We start from the raw sequence: 23,811 nt of genomic DNA on the forward strand, positions 1-23,811 counted from the left end.
TCTTATACAGCTGTTATCAACAATCATAATTATAACTTTTAGATATAGTTTTCAAAAATTTATTTTAAGGTCTAGCCACTAATCAGATGATGAGGTCTTGTCAAAAAATATAATCGTTATGAGCCGCCAATTAGCATTAGAGAAGTCTGGGTCTTTTGAACGACTAGTTCCTCTCTCTCATTGGAGAAAAGGGATTTGCATTATTATGGGTCGAAGAGGATGAGCCCAAAGCTACAAGTTACGACCATTATGCCAAGAGTGAACGAGTCAGAACAAGAACTACTAAAAGATACCTAATAAATTAATATATCGTTTATTGATTAATTTATCTTTGAATGAGAATCCAAACAGAATGTCAAAGAGAATAAATACCGTCTTACGGACTGATAGAACTAATAGGCCATTTTTTATGGTCGAGAATGTCAGTTCAATGTCATTTATTTAGTAACTTCTCAGTTTATCGTATTTTTTTATACATAAGCTGTACTTTTAAACAAAATTACAAGTTGGTCAGCTTAAGGGCACTAATTTCCACCCTTGTTTATAATATATCCATTTTATTAAGTAAAAGCTGACCAGAAATATATACCAACGCTTTCCTGTCCATATATTAATAGGTACGTTTGTGTGTGATTATTTTCTTTGAACAACGATTAAATTGATAGGAAAGGTATAACCTACGAATATCCTCTTTCTTCAAATCTTGAGTCTTGGCTTAGTTGAAAATTGAATTGAATATAAAAAACAGGAAAAAGTATCAAAAGATCTATAACAGGTCCGTGACATTTTCGCAAACAAAGGCACTTTTCTGTTTTATTTCGGATACAAGCTGCCTTGTATATGTATGAAAGTTCGTTTCATACTATTAATATGAAATCGACCACTATCTACCTACTACCGCAGACGTAGACACTGTTTAGGTCCAGCAGCTCGCTATGTACATAAACGGGTTTCCAATCAAAAAGTGTTCTTTAAAACTATTTTCGTTTGACGATTCAATTTCGTAAGTTAGAGTTTTCATGCTTTATTCAACTGTAACACAGGGCAGCAAATTAGGGGAAATATAAATACGGGGAATTGATGCTTATCAAGCGTGGAGCCCAATTATTTCCAGTGTCCAGGAGTAGAACCAGCGATTGGGTCCAGTCGCTGAACACAACAACTAGTTTCCTAGTCGACCCTTTAAACCTAAATTGGACCATTGAAAATATATTTTATTAAAATATAACCAAATCGGTCCAGCTGTTTCTAAGTGATGAGCATACCACCGAACGTCATTTACTTTTGGTTTTTAAACTTAGATTCACCATAGCTTCACTTGAGGCATGCATCCTCGACAAGAGCGCGCATGCGATGAGCTCTTCGACAAACTCCAGCTGCAGTCGCCGCCAGTTGAGCAGGAGAAACCTCGACCTCCACGCGTTCGCAGGATGAGAGAGTTCAAACTTGTGAGTATTTCAAAGTTACAGTCAGGATGTGCGAGGTTAATAAGCGGTGCGTAACCGTATCCATTTGTGAAAGGAAGTTATGGTTTTTTTACACTCATCACTTGCTACGTCTCCTCTTCGTTAGTGACTGTCACTTGGTATATAAAATAGTAAGTGGTAAAACAAAGTGCATTCGAAATGCCCAAGAGGAGGATTTCACTTTTTTATTTTATCAAAATAATGTCAAATAAGATGATGCCAAATCTAATTTCGTATGTACGAATGAAATGGTAAAAGAAATTACTAAATTCTTTCTAAAATTATATTTGTTTAGTAAATAATAAATTTTACATTTTCAGCCACCAAGATTTTCTTTATTGTCAAAAGAATTCTATGCCTCTTGGTGCAATCATCGGAAAGAGGTATACCTTCAACTTCTTTTATACAGCAATCACAGAGACAACGATCACTTTTATAACTTTACCAGCCGCTTCACCGGGCTATATTTTGCTTTGTTTTATTTAAAGAATAAACTTACATCATAAAATTTTTAATTTTAGTCTCATCATCATCATCGAAATCATTTATTTCTCTTCGTATTCATTCTCTTCTATTCTCTTCTCGAGCGGGTGAAGATCATTATCTACACCCATGTACACCCAACAATAGAATATCATCATAGTTAATAAAAGCTGTATTTGACAGTTCAAAAGTTCTTTCTCTTTTATATATATAGATAGATAGATAAAATATAGATACTTACATCTTTTTCCAAATTGTTTTTACGTAGCAATTTTTACAATAATCTGGTGTTCTATCAAATCCACTAAGCCACTAGTCTGTTGTCCTCCAGGGGAGGTGGAAAGTATAAGATTACGTACCTATTAGTTTTACGAATCATTGATAGATACTCGTATTTAAAAAAAAAAATGCGAAATTTTAAACACTTCACTTGTGATCAGTTCCACCTACTGGCTTCACTTTAGCTAAAAATCATCATTAGAATATAATTAATATAATAATCGAAGAGAATAATAATTACGAACCCGCCCACCGGAATTTTATGTCTAAAGATATATTTTCAGTTGCAAATGGTGGCACACATAGTGGAAGACCACCCCCCACGATTGATCCCGGAGTTGTACCTCAAGCCGCGCCGCCTCAACTACTACGCGCGCCAGCTGGAAGAAAACATGAACGTCAACAAAGAGTTGCTCAAGCGTATCAACCTTATACAGAGAACTGGCGTAAATGGCATTTAAAGATACCCACTTCTTTACGTTTTGTATACCTACTTGTGATGCCTCGTTGGTCTAATGGTGAGCATGTTCGACTGCAGATCACCAGGTCCTGGTTTTGATCCCCGGGTCGGGGCAATGAATATATTGGGTTTTCCTATCAAGAAATTCTTGGTAAATACCAGCCCGGAGTTCGGAAATTGGCATGTTAAGTTATCGGTCGGTGTTCTCCTTGCGTGAGCTGCCGTCCCATCGGTCTATGAGAGTATGAGACCTGTGTTTGCGCACACTCTTGAGCAATATAATAACCGCGTAGTTGAAAAATCGTGTTAGTCATACCCATAATTGGTTTCTACGTGATATCGCACCTGAACACTAAATCACTAAGCGGCACGTCTTTGACAGTAAAGTGGTATCTAGCCACGGCCAGAGCCTCCCACTCCTCAATAATTATAAATTCCCAAATTGCCCTTGCTGGGAATCGAACCCGGGACCTCCTACTTAAATCCATAGCGCTAACCGTTGCGCCAGAGAGACAGTCAAAATTTATTGATTATTCGTACCCACGAGTGTTAATTGATAAGTTATAGGTATTTATATGTAGTTCAACTAATTTTAAGACGTTTTTTTTTATTAAATAGGGGTTTGTGGATTGCTGGCTGGATCCCGAGATGTCAGATACTTATAACAAACTACTGTGCAAACAGAGGCAGCGAGTGCTCAACGAAATACGAAGGCAAAATCTCTATTTCTACTCCAGATTACTTGTAGCGGTGAGTTCACGTCATACATAAGAGTCAACTGAAAGATGGTAAGGAAACGTTTACTTCTGCCAAAAGGCCATTGTTGCAGAATAAGATGGTTGAAATTTTATGTGAGAATACATGAGGAATTATCAAAATTTTTATTATTTTTGTTGCGTCATTACTAGCCTTATGTTTTCTAGGTACGTCTTATAAGTTAACCTCTGGTTTTCCCTGTAAATGGGAAAGATTTCCCTGTATTTGGGCTAAAGACCCTGTAATAATCTGTGTATCAAACGTGTACGGATCGAAGCTGTAAATTCATACAATGTTACTTAAAATAAATACTTTTGTTTTATATTGTACCGCTTTTAGAGATCTGAACAACCTCTTACTAAAGAACTTGAAGCATTATGGGAAGATACAAAACACAAACTTATTTTGGGAGCATCGTAAGTATAATGGTTTAATTTCTACTACTATTTTATGTAGCCTAATTTTCCAAATTGCCAAATTGGAAATTATAATTACTGATTTTTCTTTGGTCTGATCTGGTGGGTGGCTTCGTTTACTAAGCGATTTATCGTTCCAATACGATGTCGCGTAGAAACTGATTAGGGGTGTGGGTTTAACATAGCTGCTATACTCCTAACCGGTAAGACAGTTACCATCTTAGACAGCATCTCCGCACCAGCATGGATATTGCAGTCAAGGGCTAAGTTCTAGTAGAATAAAAAAAAAACATTATATATACAACGTTTAAATGAAAACCGAAATAATACTGCACAGGCTTTAGGGGTACATTACGATATATTAGAAATCGTTGGAATAGATAAGTTGCTTCGATTTGCAAAGTGTCACATAACATAAGATAATGTAATTTACTAATGGGTTACTCGAAATAACTATTATGAATAATAAAAATATCTTGCATATTTCAGACTACCCTTCATCCTGTTCAAGACTGAGAAAATAGATCGCGATATAAAAGACCCCGCCTTTGACAATCCTCAGCGCGTACAACGTACCAAGTAATATTAATTAATCCCGACTAATCATGTAAATCCGAAAGCAACTCTTTCCCTCAGGGGGGTGTCCTCTGTGCTACAACTACCATTTTTGCAATCACAATCGGCAATTTTCGGTACGTGAAGAAATAACCAGCAAGCAATTTTTAGTGAGGTTTTTGAAGCACATAATAATATTTAAGACTTAAAAGTCCATTGCTTCCCGAAAATTTATACTTAGAACAAATCCCTCCGTTTAGTACAACTGTCGCGTTTATCTTACATAAAGTTTTAACTATTTTTAACTATTTTTAGGATTTCCATGGAGATCTGGGTGGTAGGCGGGTCCAAGATTGGAAAAGTGTTAATAGAACTCTTCACGGATATAGTGCCAAAGACGTGCCAGTTTTTTCTTAATTTAATACGAGGCGATGGTGATGGGCACGCCTACATGGGCACTAGACTTTTTAGGTGAGTATAGGTTTTAAATAGTCATATGAATTAATTACATTGTATTTCTTTATCTTCATACAAAAAAGACGGCTGGAGATTTCGGCCGTGGCTAGTTACCACCTTAAAGAAATGCCCCTAAGCGAATAAGCATTGCGATACGATGCCGCGTAAAAACCAATACGGGGTATAAGTGATAATGTGTGTGTGTGTGTGTGTGTGTGTGGTGATATACCTAACTACCTAACAACCACAAAATAAAAATAAAAACCTACTCCTAACAGGTTAGCCCTCTACAATCGTAGAATGATGTCAGATTTCAGTCAAGCCTTTTAGTCAAATAAAAAAAATATAATATAAAACCCGAGTGCCCCACAAGGGAACGAATACTTATATTTTTTTTTCGTCACAGAATTGTACCAGACTTGTACTGCCGCGGAGGTGATGTCACGAAAGACAACGGATTCGGCACATATGTCCCTGGCGGGGAGCAAGAACCGATGATCCCGGAGAGTTTTCGACTTAAACATTCCGTACCGGGTACTTTTCTTCTTTTATGAGCTTGATCAGCCAAGCGGCTCCAATGCATTGCATATGCAGTGTCCCAAGCTCTAGATAACCTTCTATGGAAGAAGGAAAGAAGAGGCTTTTGCCCAGCTTTGGGTCATAAACTGAGGATGATGATGATGATCATGATACAGTTAAATATGTGACACATACTCCTTACGACTTTTTTCTGTGTCATCTGCTAGCTAGGTTTTGGTTAGAAGCAGGTGTTACTTTGCGGAAATCCATGATATATTATGAAAATAAAGCTTAATTTGCTATACTCCCCGATAAGCAGGAGAACCCTTTTAAATTGTTAAAACAACTATTCATTGTAAGTTTACTTAACAATTATTCATTGTAAAGTCAACACCTCCTGAGGATGCTCCGGTTTCGGAGCGAAACGTGCGTAATGTACCCTACATTGCCGAAGATCTGTTTGGTGTGGAGTATAAGGATTGAAGAAATTATAAATTACACCATACAGATTCTCCTGCTTTTCGCGGAGTATAGCAAATTAAGCTTAATTTTCATAACGTAAGTTAACTTTTTACAGGAGTTTTATCGATGGTCGTGAGCGCTGGTAATGAAGTCTATGGTCAATTTAACATTATCTTTAAGCCTTTACCTCAATTTGACGGCAAACATGTTGTATTCGGCAGAGTAAGTATAATTTATTCTATATTAAACTGGTTGAAGGGTCTAACTGCGCCGTTTGTCTATTATTTCCGCGGTCGGTTAATAATTATTAAATATTGGGTTTATCTGTTTAAAGCTCAGTAAAGCTTGCCAGGCAACCAGGAATTTTAAAACCAAATTTGAAAGAGACATTCAGATTCACTCATTAGTAGGATCCGTCATTGACAGACACGTCAAGATTAGCTCTTACCCATAGTTAGAAAATTGGCAGTATCAAATCCTGTACCTTGGAGAGCACGCAAGCCGTCGGTCCCGGTATATTATAACCCGTATTGGGGCAGCATTGTGGGGCTGTGCTTCAAAACCCTCTTTCCAATGGGAGATGAGGCCCGTGCAGTTAATATACTTATGATTATGAATAAAATAAATCATCAAATAAATTTTATCAACAAAAAAATAGTTTTCGTGGCGACAATAATTTTCACTCGTTTTTCCGTAGGTACTTTTGTGTGGTGTACCGTGTATAATAAAGTGTATTCATTTATGCATGAATTTTCTAGATAATAGCCGGACCAGCACAAACCCTGGAGCGTATCAGTGCCCTCGGGCTGCCTCTGGGCAGCACCACGGCCGACTGCGTGGTACGCTATTGCGGCTGGTTCACCCGCACGGGCCAGTACCGCGATGGCACCCCCAACACTATCAAGTTCCCACCACGGCGCAAAGTTAAGAAGTAGGAGGCAGACTACCATTAGATTCCAGTAAAAGCTGAACGAAAGCTGACGCCTACATACATATATTGCAAGTTAAAGGTCAACATTAGCCCGTATCTTAATTCGCATAATCAGGTTTTTTTTAAAATGGCGCGAACTGTTAGTTTTTCCGAATTAAAATGTATCCTATGTCTGTCTGTTTTCTAGGGCTAGCATGCTAACTAGCCACGAGAAAATTATGTCTGCGTATTATCTACCATTCACTTATTTTCAGCCCTTTTCGTCTTTCTCTAATCGAGTATCTTTTCGTAAGTTTACGAGGCCTTCATTTTACATAATAGAAAATCAAATAAACTTGCATTGTTAGTTATGAAATATGTTAATAGGTAGATAAAGCCTGTCTGTGTGTACCCAAATAATTAAAGTATATAATTAAACAACAGTTGTGATTTGCACGTGAACCAGCTAACTATCAATATACTATATACATCATGGTGAATTATATGAGCTTTTATTTCACGATACTTAAATATAAAATGACCAGTTGTAGGTTGTTTTTTCATATATTTATCCACGCCATTGTTACATAAATGACCTTTCATAAAAAAATATAAATCCTTAGAAACTACTTACTTTAAAAATTAGGCAGTAGGCGATGTTTTTAAATAAACAATACATTTTTTTAATAATCGTATAAAAATTTATTTCAGACATGTTGGATGTATCTATCTACATTTCTTCATTTATAAAATAAATTACTCAGAACAATCACACGATTAACTGTCCAACAATTAGCCAACATTCAATGTTCCTAATCAACAACACAATTCAGTCGTCACATAGTTTTTTTACAACGTCACTCTATTTTCACGAACAATCCACACGAAAATATTAGCGCCAATACCTGAAAAACAAAATTACAATAATTGTTTACCTTGTAAAAACCTGACTTCAAAAACCGGTAGATTTTGCCATGAATTGGCAAGTAAAAGGTAATTATTTTATTGGATAGATGCATGCGTTACTTGGCGGAATATATTACGAAATATTATTATTATCCATGATAAATTATGAAAATTAAGCTTAATTTGCTATACTCCGCGACAAGCAGGAGAATCTGTACTTCGAAATTGACTTTACAATGAATACATCTCCTGGAGGATGCCCCGGTTTCAGCGCGAAACGAGCGTAGAAGGTACCTTGTCGATGATCTGTTTGGTGTGGAGTATAAGGATTGAAGAAATTATAAATTCCACCATACAGATTCTCCTGCTTTCTGCGGAGTATAGCAAATTAAGCTTAATTTTCATAATGTATTTGTTGTATAAATATTCACTCGGTCAGACAACTTCAAAATACGTGGTACGTAAATTATCAAAAATTTCCCTTGGTTAGGAATCCTGAGTATTCCATCACGGCAATCGTTAGGGAGGTAGGTAGGTACCTATGTAGGATCATAATAGTACAAGTATAAAATGTAGCTAATAAAAACTTAATTCAAAACATTTAGCCCCTTTTAAAAAACAGCCTAACGACAGAATTGTTTTTCAGTTTTTTGGATTGACCTTTTATTATGGTAGTTTCAAAACTCTGCAAAACAGCTGTTGTCCTTTAGTCAATTTATTTCCAATTGATTGATCCCATTTTGGCGCTGTAGGTAAGTTGTGAAGCTGTGATGCGAGTATTCAAGGAACTTAAATTGGTATTACGTTCTAAAACAATAACCTAATTACATTTGACATACGGAGTACTCTGGAACTCACTAACATTAGTTCCAGAGTACTAAACTCACCATAATCAAAGCCACAACAATGGCCACAGCCCCGACGTAGACGGCGTCTTCCCGCAGCAAGTCCACCGTCTTACTGTAACAGCCGTCCATGTACATGGTCGTCGGGTTCTGGGAATACTTGCAATCCCGTCTCTGTAATAAACATTGACAAAATAAGCAGATGTATTTAAAGACCAATGATTCTGAGTGATATTTAAGACATCTTTGTATTCTTGTATCACCACCACAATGGAGTAATTAGCCTCCAATAAAGCATCCAACAAGTTTTTACAGCCTATTTAGACTAGATTTAGAATAGACTAGAATAGATTTATGCTTTACTTAAAATGGTGGCAGGTTTTTTTTCTTACCCACAAGTTAGCTCTTGATTGCAATCTAACCTGTAGACTGCAGTCTAAGATGGTAGCAGCATCTTAGTGAGTATGTTAGTCGTAACCCTAATTGGTTTCTACACAGTATCGCAACGGAACTCTAAATCGCTTAGCGGCACGTCTTTGCCGTTAGAGTTGTAACTAGCCACGGCCAAAGCCTTCCACTAGACAAGATAAGAGAAAATTCAGAAATTAAATATTAGTACCAAATTGCACATGTCGGGAATCGAACCCAGGGCCTCCTACTTACAACGCTCACCGTTGTAAATGAAATCAAATAATTTCTGTCTACCATAAGTAGGTACTACAATATTATAGCAGCTTACTTTGCCCGGGTAAACTTCTTGACAGCAACTCTCGGGAACGTTATCGTTCCAGTCCTTATAACTCTTGACACCACAGCACTGCAGGTATGTCTGTGTATCATCCCAAGCCTTTGTGTACTCGTGCTTTACGCCATAATAGGGTATGGAGGCGTGCATCTCTCGTTCCAGAGTAGAACTAACTTTTTCCTTGAACACGAAAAGTAGGATCCCACCTACTAACATCACCACGAAGATGATGAAAATAAGGATGTAGTACTGAAAGTAAATAATTTGATATTTTAAGACGCTTTAGTACTGTAAAACTTTTAACTGTTAGTTCAGCTACTATTTAAAAGTATTAGGTACCGTCAAAATTAATTATACTACAGACCACTGCTAGACTGAGGGCCTCTCCCAACGGGGGGTTTTTCCCCCACACTACGCAGCGTTGTAGACGGGTTGTAGACGGGTGTCTACGCATCACAACGCTGCATAGACGGGTTAATGATCGCAGTAGATGGAAGAAGTACACGATGCTACTGCCCGTTCTCTTTTATATTCCCTTAGTCGCCTCGTACGACAACCGTAGGAAAAAGGGGGTTGGTGACATATATTTTTTGATCTGCCGTCACCACACGACATTAAAATGTTACTTCTTAATTATCGGGAGCCACGCCGTTATGGAATAGGGCATTATTTTGCGACAGAAAAAAGGAATTGGAATAAGACCCCCGAGGGTTATAAACATTTTAATAACTTTGTCGAATGAGAAAGCTGATTGAAGCTCTGAATCTCAATAAATACCAACAAACAACTCAAATACCGACCAAAAATGCTTTATCCCAAGTAAGGACTAAGGATATACACAAATGCAACCTCTGCGCAGCATCTTCACCGACAAAGAATAGATCACCGTTTTCTTTTCGTCATTTGAACGTGGCCTCGGAGTGAACTAATCTCAGTCCAACCAACCATCATAAATCCGAAAGTCTCACGTCGTAAATTGAGTTAGAAATCCTATTACCTGAGTTCCTAAGGTCACAATTCTGATATTAACACATACACTAAAAAGGATATAAATTGGTTATTTAAAAGCATATAACCTGCGAAAGATGAAGAAGTCTTTTTGGGGTTGAGTATTTCTGAAAGTAATTCTGGACCTGTATAAGGTTATATAAATGTCATATTTTTACAGCGAGTTTACTATAAAATTGAATAATTACTCAATGACAAGATTGATTGAAAGGTGTGAATTCCGCTCTTAACTCCCAAGATGGAATAATCATACAGAATTAAAAACTTACAGAAACCGTGTACACGACTAATATTGAAGCATCAAAAACCACTCCACTTTAGAGTTATTTCTCAAACTAACGGTTAGTCACTTCATATCATTTAGCAGTTAAAGTAATTATTTTACCTCTAAATGGGAAAATGAGAAAAAGTTTGTGATCTAGCAACATTCCGCGGGTGCAAAGAGATGGCTGAAGGTGGAAGGTGTCGTGAGTCGTTTTTGCTTTTTTTGGACAGTGCACTGCATACAATAATGGCTGAATGTTCTTAATTCTGTGAACATTCATTGTAAAATTTTGATTATGGAAAAGAACGACTGCTGAGTTCATTCCGGTTTCTTCTTGTGGTTAGTTACTACACACCAATCGTGAGATGGGGAAAATGGATAAAGTTTGTGAGATAGCAACATTGCGCGGGTGGGAAGTGAGACGCGCGTGCTTTTCACTGTTTTTTGACACAATGGTCCACGTATAATAATGGCTGAATGAGGATTCTGGATGTTCTTAATTCTGTGGTTCTACGCTGTTTAAGGCAACAGCATGAGCCTACCGTCAACAGCATGCACTTGACTTCCTTCGCCGCGCCGCAACAGCCCAGTAGCGAGAGGAGCATGACCGCCGCGCCCATCACCACGATCACCGCCACCGACGCGATGAACATGTTGTTCATCATCAGCGTGCTGGGGAACGAGCGGGACACCCAGATCCATGCCCCGATTCCTAATGCTATCGCGCCGCCTATCTGCAATTAAAAGGAAAAATATAGGTTATTTCTTTTTTGTTAATCCACCACCACTTAGCCAGCGAGAAGAACGGCCCAGGACCGCAGAGTTTGGATGGTGATGACGATGATGATGATGACAGTTAGTCCTTTTTATGTAATCTCAACTGATGATGCAGAGACGGTAGCAAGATGTATGGTAGTTACATTATACCCAATAAACAGACACACAATTTCAAATTTTTCAATTTTAAAACAAATTTGCAAGCGCGTAGGTATTTCCCCATTCCCTTTGCCGTTTTCAAAACGGCTAATAAACTATCTCTATGCAAAAATTAATATCAATCTGTGGCTCTGTTGCTGCGTTATTGATAGACAAACAAACACATATTTACACATACTTTCGCATTTATTATATAGTTAGAATATAAAGGATTATTTAACTATATATACAGGTGTTACAAATGATCGTATGATCCCTTACCTGGCTTGTAGGTATGCAGTGCTTTATATAGTGATTGCTTGAAATTCCCTAAGTAATTAAGTTGTAACAACTTAATGAACAACAAAGGTAATACTTACAAGTGTCAATACGTTGATGATGACGAGAGAGACCTTCATACACCGCCCGCAGCTATCCATAGCACCACCCATGGCCATGGCTAAACTGCAATGAGAAAGAAGTTTCAGAAGTGTTAGCAAAACTGCCTTCGTTTCGATCCATCGACGATTGAGGTTGAGCCCCCTCTGAAATCACCAGCCTCCCACCAGACCAGACCAAACTGAAATTTAAAATTTCTTTATTCATGTAGGTCTATCACAGGCATTGAAGCGTTCATACATATATGTTTACATAATTGTACGGGAATGGTGATAACTCCGTTCGCAAACTTAAACCTAAAGCTACGAGGGTTCCAAACACGCCCTGGTCTAGAAGAGCCCAAACCAACTTAGCCGGGTACTTTTTTTTGTTATCACCATCTCACAGTTATTATTAAGCAATGAAATGAAAATTAATTAGCAGTTTTACGTAGCCTAGTAAACTGCACAAGGAGTTTACTTTTGTTTCTATATTTATATTATTACAGTCCATTTTCTTTTAAAATTTTGTTATATTTTTTACGACATAAATTAAATTTTCAAATATATTTCGATTTTCAAATATATTCGATCCCCGGCTAGCCATATCGAATATGGCTAGCCGGGGATCGAAGCCGGAACCTCCGCGCAGCACTGCCCCAGGAAGGTCCTCAAAACACTACTTAGTTACTACCTACTTATTAGGAAGAAGTCAAGTAGAAACCTATCAAGAGGCACTGGTAGAGATGTTTTGTATAGATCTACTTAATACCTTTGTCCACCCTTGCTTTTAAATAGATTGCTTTAGACCAAAGTAAAAAACAATAAACTTTATACGGACTAATCTACCTCTTAGCTAGTGGTCCACACCGCTATTCTTTATTATTTAGAAGGCTGCTGTAGACGCACATTTTACATTTAATATTCCTTGCTCTAACGAGTAAGAACTAACCTATAGGTCTGGATTAAGTGTTTTTATTGTTGTCCTTATTATTCATTCAAGAAAACAGAAGATAATTAGTTGCATTGGTACAGAATAATTATGACTTAATTATGACGAAAACTAAGGATTAGGTACCTAAAGTCTTACATTTTCTGACCATTTAGTTGATAAATCGTAAACCACATGCCAGTTGTAACACTTTGACGTTGGTATTTATTGAATACATTTGATAGTTTAATCTCGTACTCCACGGAATTGTACATATATAAGTGCTCACATTCTCACCTCCAATGCGTTTGGCTATGTCTGCGTGTTGATTTTACATGTCGCGCTCTTATATTGGATCTAAAATTGATTATTATTTTGTTTAACATTTTTAATATAAAATTCTGACTAGCTATAGTTTAGAATGTAATGCGAATAAAAAACACACCTGCGACTTTTTGCTTTGATATAAAAAGGTATGTTAATTACTTAATACCAACATGACCATTATTTATTTTGCTGCCTTCATTCTTCTAAGATTAATAATGTTAGGTCCCCAGGAGTACCCACCTAATTAGAATAAAAAATCATATCTACCCATATCAAGTTACTCTCAAGTTTTAGGTACACTAAAACTTTAATTATATTTTTTATCGTGTTCATCAATTTACTGTCCATAACTGTACGCTTAGAATTAAATTTTCATTACGGCAATTTTTGACGTTGTCGAGTGTCGAAACCATGATATCCTACTTTTTATTACGCTAAATTCGTTTGCTGAAAAGTGCGACCAATTTATCCGCAGTAAACAAACAAATGGCAGGTCGTGAGCATTTTAGATTAGGTTAGGTTAGGTTATTTTAGAGGTACACAACCTATTTTCTTTTAAAATTTTAAGGACTAAAATAATATTTACCCGTTCAGTGAGCGAACGACCTGACATTTTTTTGCCTGACATTTAGTCCGCGAATAAACTGGCCGCACTTTAGAATTATAGACGAATTAAAGCTTCAAAACAACACTCATAAATTTCATTTTACTGAGTATGTACTCAGTAAAATGAAATTTATGAAAATTCCAAAAACTGCTTTCAGTGAAATAGCTGTACACACACTAGCTGTCATTAAATAATTTCGTAATAACAACCGTTATATCAGCTGTGTTGACATTTAAGGCTATGGTCCTAGATAATATTAAAAATAACTCACACGCATACACATACACGTGTAAATGTTATTTCAGGTCACAATTGTTATTATTATTATTTTTATTTATTTATTTACATAAAAATACTTATAGCTAGCATCAGAAAACCACCCAGGTTTGTAATATATGCTAGCCTAATCGACTAATATGAAATAATGATCATTCCTTTAAATAGAGGATTAGTGGTAGTAACTTTAGTAGGTACCTACTGAGAATTTTTAGGCAATTACATATCATTTTTTGTCAGGTAGGATGCCTGGACCTTGGTAAAGACCTTATTTGACATTATGGAACGCAAATCAACCTTAATATAACCTGTGTATGAAACGGTCATTTACACTTCTTTAAGGTTGGTAGGTACATTAACAAAAAAATTCAAGTGAGCATTTTATGAGTAAGCTTAGGTGACATAACCCGACCTACACAACAATTAGCGTATTCCATTACATACACACGCAGTAGTCATGTATGTCACGTCCGTAGGTATACTGAAGGTATCTAGGTAGGTACGTTACGATGCAAACGGCCGCTGCGCGTGCGCCGGCCTCAAGGTAATACACTGGATAACACAACTTCACAAGGTCCATCTAATCCATTCGCCTGATGACCAAGTGAAAGTGCATCTATATCGCAATAACATAACGGTAAACAATTAGATGTTACAACATTTATTACGGACACCTTTTAAAATATAAACTTACATAACGTAAAATAAAGCGTGAGCTGACAAAAAAAAAGGTTTGACAAGACCGGTTGTATCGAGAAATGCGTATGCATTTGTAAACAAATTACATGCCTACTATAACAAACAAAACAAAAAATAATAAGCTGATAATACCATCACTGAACTGTCGACAAATCTTGTACTTAGAGATAATTTTTTTTATGTACGTTAAAATCAAAAACGCCTGCAGCCTTACCTTTTAAATTAAATCACAGATCGTCAGGCGAATGGGTGGGTAAGTAATCGTTATCACTTAATCATCACTCTCACAACTTACGTTTACTATCACGTAAATACACTACGCTCATTCACTAAGTTATTTGACTAACGGTAAATTGAAGTTGAACACGCCACTTGCCTGCGAGAGAAATACCTACAACTGGTTCGTATTACAAGTTAGACGAGTGTAGTAGTGACGCCCTGTCCCCACCATAGCGCTGAGGTTCGAAACCTTCGATAGAAACATATGTATTTTCTATTTGTAGGTTTATAGGTTTATACGAATAAACATTTCTCACACCGTTTATGTTTGTACTTATGATGGCATTTGACTGCTAAGCTACGGTTTAAACCTCCCTACTAATATTATAAATCAATGTAAATTTGTTTGTTACGCTTTCACGCAAAAACTACTTAACCGATCCTCATGAAACTTTGTACACATATTCTTGGAAGTAATATAGGATACTTTTTATCTCGACATTAAGTTCGGTTCCTTTGGGAGAGGGGATGAAAGTGTTTAACGATTTTACACCATCACTCCGACAAATTATAACCGATTTAAATAATTATTTTTGTACTATAGAGGTTATAATATGTGTTTAATTTCCTCCCTCCAGACCAGACCAGAGAATTTCAGAAATTGTAAATTCCCAAATTGCCCCTGCCGGGAATCGAACCCGGGACCTCCTACTTAAATTTACAGCATTCACCGTTGCGCTGTCGTCAAAATCGAGGTCGAGGTGCTTTAGGTTGAAGTTCGCATGGGTCGCCTAAATGTTTTTTTGAATTTTTAAATAAATTTAATATTGTAATTTCAAAATGAAAACATTAAATCTTTAAGTTTGCGTATTCAATTTGATAGAGGTGGAGATATTTACCAACAACAAGTATTACTTTGGGAAATCTAGAAACTAAACACAAATGATCCTTAAACAACTCAAGTAATTAAATAAACAAATAACCAAACACTTTTTACTCATCATGATCAAAATCAAAGCGTAACCTAACCACAATTTGATTTTTTTTTCACAAATTTATTTAAGCGATAGTTTTACCGATTTTCCTAAAGAATGGAAAAAAAAAATAAAAAAACAAAAATATAATTAATAAATTTCTTTTATTAGCTTTCAGTTAATAAAACAGTTATATGTAACATCAAATTAGTACAAATGTATCGAAAGCTGACAATCATCTACAAAAACCCGTGGTAACGCGTCAAAATACGGTATGAGCTTCATTTCAAAATCGTTCACTAGTTTTTCTTTACATTTTTTATGAATAAAAGTAATAGTGCCCCTACACGACCTTAACAATATCATATAATTGAATAAATATGTTCCTTTAGTCTATTTATCCTTAGCTAATTAATTAAAAGTTAAACAAATCGCAAGGTGCTTCTCGCATACACTCGCAAGGAATAACTTTGCGTGGCGTTTTAGTTCACAACGTGAACATAACACGAAAAAAACTTCATAATTTCTCTTATTGCACCGACGTGATAAAGCGACCTGACGTCCGCTTTCTTACCAACTACTACATACGGTGTCATAAAAATATTACCCATCAGTTGTTAAGATATTTTATTGCATAGACTATCTATATACAAAATCCGTGCGGTAATATTTCTCAGTGTTTATTATAAAACACATTACCACAATTCTGTAACGCATGTTACGGAATGATTTATACTAATATTTAAAAATGTTTTATAATAATTAATGTTATAAAACATTTTAACACTTCTGTGAGGGAGCACTATTAACTAACGTCACCATATTAAGTTCAAATTGTATTTGAACTCCCAAATACACAAGAGGTGGTTGCCAACTTATATTTTAGATTTAGATTTATGCATATTGGCAAACAGAACTATAATAAAAAAACAGAACTATAATATAACTTAACTTATTCAGAATCAAAGTGTCCAGACATATCAGGATCAAGGGTCAGGGTTTGATCAGGGACAGAGAAAACATTGATTATATACAATATTGCCTGAATCAGGGCAGTTTTGTTTTTTCATTCAGAGACAAACCCTGAACTAGTACGCAATCTGTTAGTGGCCCCCAATTTATAACCACACTTAGTAACGTAAACACAGAATCCCGAAGCAAAGCTGAAAATACTGATTCCGGTTTCCCTGACATGTGAACCCGGTAGCCTTGTTTTTACATTTTCACGCTTGCAATCGTAATAAGTGTGCACCGCCTATACTTAGTCTGCTACTAGCAAAGCCAACAAGAAAGACATGCCATGGTGGTTTTTAGTTTGGGTATACCCTTTTAGGGGGGGGGAGTCCCTCATAACCTCCGTCCTGCCCAAGGTCAGAGGTAGCAATAAAAAAAAGGGTAGGTGCAGGTAAAAACCAGCACGGATTTTACAATTTTGGTATTCAGGAACTAGGACATCCCTGAACCCGATATATCTGGATACATCCTAATTAAAATAAATGGTGATTTTACGTACGTTATACAAATTTTTACAATCGATAAATTACAAAAACACTTCAAACTATACTTCGATAAACAAAAAAATATATATATTACACACTTTGCGCTAGAAATACAACAAATACACTTATTATAAACTACACTAAGATGCTGGTTACATAGACTTGACAATAAATTAATGCATGAGAGTTACATCCTTTAGTTTGGTTTCCCTAAAATCTATGATAACGAAACGCACTGTGCAGCGTCCAATAAACTTAATTCAACAATCGGATTCACTGGTATGAAATTATAATGAAAATCAGCACACCAGGGGGCTATATAACAGGCCTCGCCATCTAAACTTCATATTCGGTAACTTTTCTGTCAGTTCCTAACCGTTGGCGAGCTATAAAACTTGCGGTTGTCAGTTGAGTAATTTGTGGGATTGAGTATATGCTTTTATAATATGATTTCCAAGGAAATTTTGGACCTACCAATGCAATTTAAACAGTTATAATGAAAAGCAATAAATCGTGGTTACAAATTTGATTGATGGATTTCTTAACGACAAGGCTGGTTGAAAGCAGGCTCCGCTCTCATCTCTCTTAAATAGAAAATTTTAAAGATTATAGTCTTTTAAAAGTATTTTGATAAAGAGCAATCTGCTGAGCAATCTTGCCGGCTCCTATCTTACTTCCGAACCGGTGTTAAAGTCACTACAAACTCTCTTGACTTTTCAAAAGTGCTTATAAACTGGGCCTACTTGAAATAAATGAAATTTGAATTTAGCGATCGGAATACCAACGCCGCTATGAAATTATGCGTTTTATGTAAAAATGAACGTTAATAGCCAGAAAAGTTAGTATATTATTATCACCGTACAGACTGTTGACACTTTGAATATGTCTCCAATTGATTGACGCCATTTTGGTGCTGTAAATTGTGAAGCTGTTCTACGAGTGAACAACTAACTAGAATTTGAATTGAGAAAAACACTATATTATTAGTTCTAGATTACTCTAGTGCTAGCCAGTCCAGTAGTATTCAGTAGCTGCAATGAACAATTAATAGAATCGCACCTAAGCTTGGGTTATGTACAACATAACCCTAGTATGCCCCAAGGTTGGATATCTACACAGCTTACTCGGATTTCCAAGTATGCTGACTGCCCTTTTCCTTTTATCTTTTGGTAATCTCCTGGTGTGGGGTAAACCACGCGTGAAAAAAAAACTATTGGGTAACCAGTTGTTTTATGCATATACGTTGTGCTCCTACTTAGCCTCAATGAATGACCCAATACCGGTACTTTCTTTAAAACGAAAATAAATCGGAAGTTGTTCATAAAATGTTCTGAATTCATGGGCCTACCCTGGGCTTAGCCACAGCCACGGTCTATGCGTTTTATCTAGAATAGGATAGTAAAAACCCATGATCCAATCTGCCAGGTAAATCCCTATTTATCATACATTGCTTACCCTGGTGTTGCTGATATTTCCTGTAAGACTTACTCAAAAATTTTAGACATAGTAGTTAGATACAATTCTGGAATCAGGTAAGTAAACCGAAGGCAGAATTTAAAACCTTCAGCCCTAGGCAGTGGTTTTTGTACCGCCAAGGGTTTAATTATCAATACACACGTCATACTATGTTTTTCAATACATTTGATCGTAAAAAATCAAAGCTACCCTAAACTAGCTGGCATTTAAAGCTGGTGATATTTTATATTAACTTAGTAGTTATCGTTAATATACACAAATAATTGGTCATGGATCGTTACAGGCAATTTATATTGTGTTTTACAGTCCATTCATTCATAACCTTTAAAATTACCGAGCAGTGGTTTTAAGCATCCATGAACCCAAAACACAATTTAAATTGACTGCTTGACAAATAAAGCTATACGACAACCGCGGATCATAACGACTCTACACCGACTCGACTGAAATTAAAGCATTGGTATGCGAGCTTTATGTTAAGTGACATAAAATCATCATTATAATCACATCAACTACAAAGCACGGGTCTTCTCCCACAATGAGAAATGGTTAAGGCCTTAGTTCACAACGCAGGCCCAGTGCGGAACGGTATAATCCACACACCTTTAAGAAAATTATGTGGAACTCTCAGGGATCCTCACGATGTCATTCACCGTTGAAGCAAGTGATATTTTAATTACTTAAAAGCTTACAAAATGTTTGTGCCTGCAGTATACGATGAGTACCATACGTTGCCAACGCGTCACACACTTCAAACAACACTTAATGTCGTACAACATAAATCTCACATTTCAATACTTTAATTTTAGTCCAGTCGATGTTGAGTCGATATGGTGTGTGAAGGTCATTCAGCTGCCAAATGAATATTATTATCTTACACAATCGCAGTTTAGCACCCTAATAGGTACAACAACAACAACAGTATGTATACACTAACTCTGTATAAAAGTCTGTACACACTAACAGTTACAAAACTGTACTGTAATACTTTGCTTTAGTCGATAATATGTAGGCGGGCGTTATAAGATGCTTTACAGCTTTGACAACGGTGGCATAAGAGTCGATTTACAAGCAAATACAAATGTATTGAAAAAACCGATAACCAACTTCTACATTATAAAACTGAGTTTTTGTTTTTGAGTTTCGGCTACAGTAGGTTTCACATGATGATGAGAGATAAAATATATCTGCGTGGATAACCACCATTTGTGACGCGAAATTTGCCAGTCGTTATAAGAGGTGTCTAATCTTCTAACACAAAATGCATTTATTTCTTTAACAGTTAAAAGTTTCAATGCCATAGATAATTAAAATGAGCTTAATCACTGTGTCAAAATAATTGAATATAAGCACAATTAACAACGCTTAAATAAAAAAATAGAACACCGGGTGGCAGTATAACTCGAATAGGAATCTTTTTAAGTTCTTATCCAACTGAATATCTATACACATTTAAAGGAATTATAAGAGCATTATATCAGTTAGGCCTGTTCAATTATAAATAAGTACGTCATTGATATCGAAACGTACAACGGTTTAGAGATGATTTATGCTAGATATCACGCACGAGCAGTGGCGTGCACCTCATACATGCACAAAAGCACTACTCCCTACCCTAAAATTTATGTTTAACTCATAAATGCGAAGGATTTTTTTTATTTTATGGCATCTCCCTTCTTTATGCATACCCTGGCCAAAAACCCTGTGCACGCGACTGCGCTTCTGCTTACGTGGCAGAGCCACGTAAGCAGAAGCGTGCACTTCATACAGGCACAAAACCAATGCCTACCCTCATTTTTCAATGTAATTCTTAACGAGGCCTAATCTCGTCCGTCACTAAGGTCTAGCATAAAACAGCCTTAAGCCATTGCTCGTTGATAATACAGCGATCCAGCACAGCGCCTAGTCTACTTTACGTTAGCTGGATAAATAATTGACGAGTCGCAGTTTTATAAAAAAAAAAGTTAAATACGCTTAAGCAATGTGCGTTTGCATTGCGCTTAAGGCGTTCGTATACCAAAAAAACAAAAACAAAACGGGTATACATCTAAAGTAACATAACAAACTTTTTAATGCAACTTTTACAGCAAGAAAAATTCTAAAGTGTGTCGGTCTGTCCATACTTTACTTTACTTAAGCTGACCAAGGCATTTAGTAATAAAAAGTACAAATACGACATTAAATTGGCAATGTATTATTAATTAAATATTTAAAATTTTTGTTGTATCCTCATAAATATAGTTTTATGTATTCAAATAAATATAAATAAATAAAATAAATAAATATATTACGACAATACACACGTCGCCATCTAGCCCCAAAGTAAGCGTAGCTTGTGTTATGGGTACTAAGATGACTGTTGAATATTTTTATAAATAAAATACATACACAGACACTGAAAAATATTCATGCTCATCACACGAACATTTTCCAGTTGTGGGAATCGAACCCACGGCCTTGGACTCAGAAAGCAGGATCGCTGCAAACTGCGCCAATCGGCCGTCATAAAACAAATATCAGCCGTTATAAAACCCTCCGTCCCATAAAACTATAAACCATCGTACATGGCGTGTTAAAAGTATGTCGTTTCCCGATTAGTAGATTTGCCTTAATATATTTACAGAATACAACTTTAAGCCTACATTTCAGAGGCCAGCTTTGCTGTGCTGGAGCGGAGTCAGCGACGGTATTTATACAAAAGCATCGACGTTAAAATATAACCAGAACAAATCGATAACATTCCAGTTTCAGCTTATATCTATTATTATGAAATACAATTGAGCTACACTAAGTTTATTTTTACATCAAGTTTGACTGTTTACAACACTGTTAGATACAATAATAGTTTCTTAGGAAAAACGTGCTAATTCGGTTGTATACAAAATTTAAACAGTTCATTTTATAGGTATTAAGTGAGTGGCGTGCATAGAGGGTACGCACAGGGTATGCAGATTATATAAAATGAAGAAAATCTCCAGTACAGTTTTAATAAAATACGTTAGGATAGGCATTGTAAGAGTTATATTAAGCCTACACTTATGTATTTATAACTCGTACTGGTGATTTTCTTCATTTTATATCATCTGCATACCCTGTGCATACCCTCTATGCACGCCACTGCATGCAGTGGGGGCGTTTATTTAAGGTAGATAGGTTTTAGAAGTTTCTTTAGGAGGGGAAGGCCTGGGTCTTCCTCAACGCACGTTAACAATTCAGTTAAACATTATAATATACTGTGTGCCACAAAACTAAAGTTATTAGCCTCAGTTTGTCCTTCCCGCCCTCACTTATTGCCTTAAAACCTGGACGCTTACAAATGCACTGATCTACAACTTAAAGTCACTCAACGAGCTATGGAGAAGGCTATGATCAGTACCTGATTAAGCAAGCGCGGGGCCCTAGCAAATTCTTTAAAAGAGCTCTTGATCTGCCATGGGTTCTTAAGTACTAAGTAGTAAAAATACAATTCAATACTCAATACGTATCTTAAATACGTATAAGCGTATCTTAAATACGTATAGACGTATCTTAAATACGTATAAACGTATCTTAAATACAATACGTATTTGCTATCTACAGGTTACAATTTTGTGGGTAATTATTAGTGTAGCAATGTGCTGGAATGGCAGCCCCGTCCTGGTAATCGCAGCGTTGGTCGACCCCCGACGAGGTGGACGGACGACATTAGGCGCGTCGCAGGTAGCCGCTGGATCCAAGCGGCACAAAACCGTGGAATTTGGAACTCCCTACAAAAGACCTATGTCCAGCAGTGGACGTCTATCGGTTGATTTGATGGTGATGATGTCTGTGATGATGCGTGTGCGTGTGCGTGTCTGTCAGTCAGGCTGAGATGAGTGGTGTTAAATAAGCGGGGCCCTCTTTCGCGGGGGGCCGGGGTTGATCCGGCACTGGCTATGATGGGAGTTTCCCTAAATGATAGAATTAAAATCGAAGAGGTCCGCAGGAAAACTAAAGTCAGTGAGATAGCCCAAACTGTCAGCTAGTTGAAATGGCGATGCGCACGCCATGTTTGTTGTAGGTGAGATGGCCGTTGGATCAGAAAAGTTCTAGAATGGAGGCCACGAACAAGCAGGCGTACTGTAGGACGCCCTCCAGCACTATGGACCGATACAGAGATTGATGGAGAGTGAGTCAAGGCTGAGGACCGGGTATGGTTGCAATTTTTAGCAAATACCTATATTCAGCAGTTGACGTTCGCGGGCTGAAATGATGTTCCTTATCTTTAGGACACCAAGGTATGTCTAATAAACTGCCATTTTACTATAGTATTGTTTCTCTATTAAGCGATATTAGCTAGACCAAACCTGCCAAACCTGCCAAATTAGGTCACATTATTATTTGTATACAACCAAATTAGAACCAATACACAGATACAACATTCATATTATCAGCATAGGGACAGTACATTGAGAGTCGGCATTTTAATAGTTCACAATCATAACAAAATATAATTTATTGCAGCTGCACAGTAAAATATAAAAAAAAAAAAATTACAATCCCGCGTCGTGTTTTACTTGACATGCGTGCTGGAACGTGTACCTTTAACATCTGGCCGACACCTACAGCCCTCTGGGGGTCGAGACGTTTTACCACACTGCGTTATGCGCTATTTGTTATGCGACTACGTCGTATTCGCAAAAGTATTTGTTATGTTTGCGAACAACAAACCGTCCACACTGCATCCACAGTTCGTGTCGGTATTTCGAATATGCCAAATACTAAAATTAGCGAATCAAGACAGTACATAGCTGCAAGTTATCTAATGAGTAGTCCCAGTGTTGGTCTATGCGCATATGCCACTTTTTACAAATGGTTGGTAACGATAAAGTTGCTTGGAAGCAGGCCACTCCGCTCTCATCTCTCACAAAACAGAAAAATTCTAAAGATTGTTAAAATATAAAATGATATTGGAAAAGAGCAATTTGCTGAGTTTCTTGCCGGCTCTTGTCAGTGGAATCT

At 36.8% G+C, this 23,811-nt stretch overlaps 2 protein-coding genes across 9 annotated transcripts; one reads left to right on the forward strand and one right to left on the reverse strand.

Annotated features, from left to right (window-relative positions):
* The first annotated feature begins 534 nt into the window (after positions 1 to 534).
* Positions 535 to 7,262, forward strand: LOC120623871. Its single transcript, XM_039890148.1, has 11 exons — positions 535 to 617; positions 1,302 to 1,448; positions 1,787 to 1,849; positions 2,513 to 2,674; positions 3,307 to 3,438; positions 3,784 to 3,860; positions 4,350 to 4,439; positions 4,731 to 4,886; positions 5,278 to 5,405; positions 5,968 to 6,074; positions 6,611 to 7,262. Exons 2-11 carry the CDS (start codon positions 1,326 to 1,328, stop codon positions 6,785 to 6,787), a joined length of 1,215 nt encoding a protein of 404 aa, XP_039746082.1. The 5' UTR covers positions 535 to 617; positions 1,302 to 1,325; the 3' UTR covers positions 6,788 to 7,262.
* A 178-nt stretch (positions 7,263 to 7,440) lies between these two features.
* LOC120624040 (tetraspanin-9-like) lies at positions 7,441 to 15,081 on the reverse strand. 8 transcript variants are annotated; one of them, XM_039890354.1, is made up of 8 exons: positions 13,668 to 13,846; positions 13,349 to 13,528; positions 13,052 to 13,111; positions 11,827 to 11,911; positions 11,074 to 11,265; positions 9,253 to 9,507; positions 8,556 to 8,687; positions 7,620 to 7,667 (listed from the first exon to the last, which is right to left on the reverse strand). In XM_039890354.1, exons 4-8 carry the CDS (start codon positions 11,902 to 11,904, stop codon positions 7,620 to 7,622), a joined length of 705 nt encoding a protein of 234 aa, XP_039746288.1. In that variant the 5' UTR covers positions 11,905 to 11,911; positions 13,052 to 13,111; positions 13,349 to 13,528; positions 13,668 to 13,846. The 8 variants fall into 8 exon arrangements, with proteins under 8 accessions (XP_039746285.1, XP_039746288.1, XP_039746289.1 ...); XM_039890355.1 differs by lacking the exons at positions 13,349 to 13,528; positions 13,668 to 13,846 and adding an exon at positions 13,200 to 13,312; XM_039890351.1 differs by lacking the exons at positions 13,052 to 13,111; positions 13,349 to 13,528; positions 13,668 to 13,846 and adding an exon at positions 12,914 to 13,029 and having other exon boundaries at positions 7,441 to 7,667.
* Between the last annotated feature and the right edge of the window lie 8,730 nt (positions 15,082 to 23,811).

This window comes from Pararge aegeria, chromosome 5 (genome assembly GCF_905163445.1).
Source record: "Pararge aegeria chromosome 5, ilParAegt1.1, whole genome shotgun sequence".
Lineage (NCBI taxonomy): Eukaryota > Metazoa > Arthropoda > Insecta > Lepidoptera > Nymphalidae > Pararge > Pararge aegeria.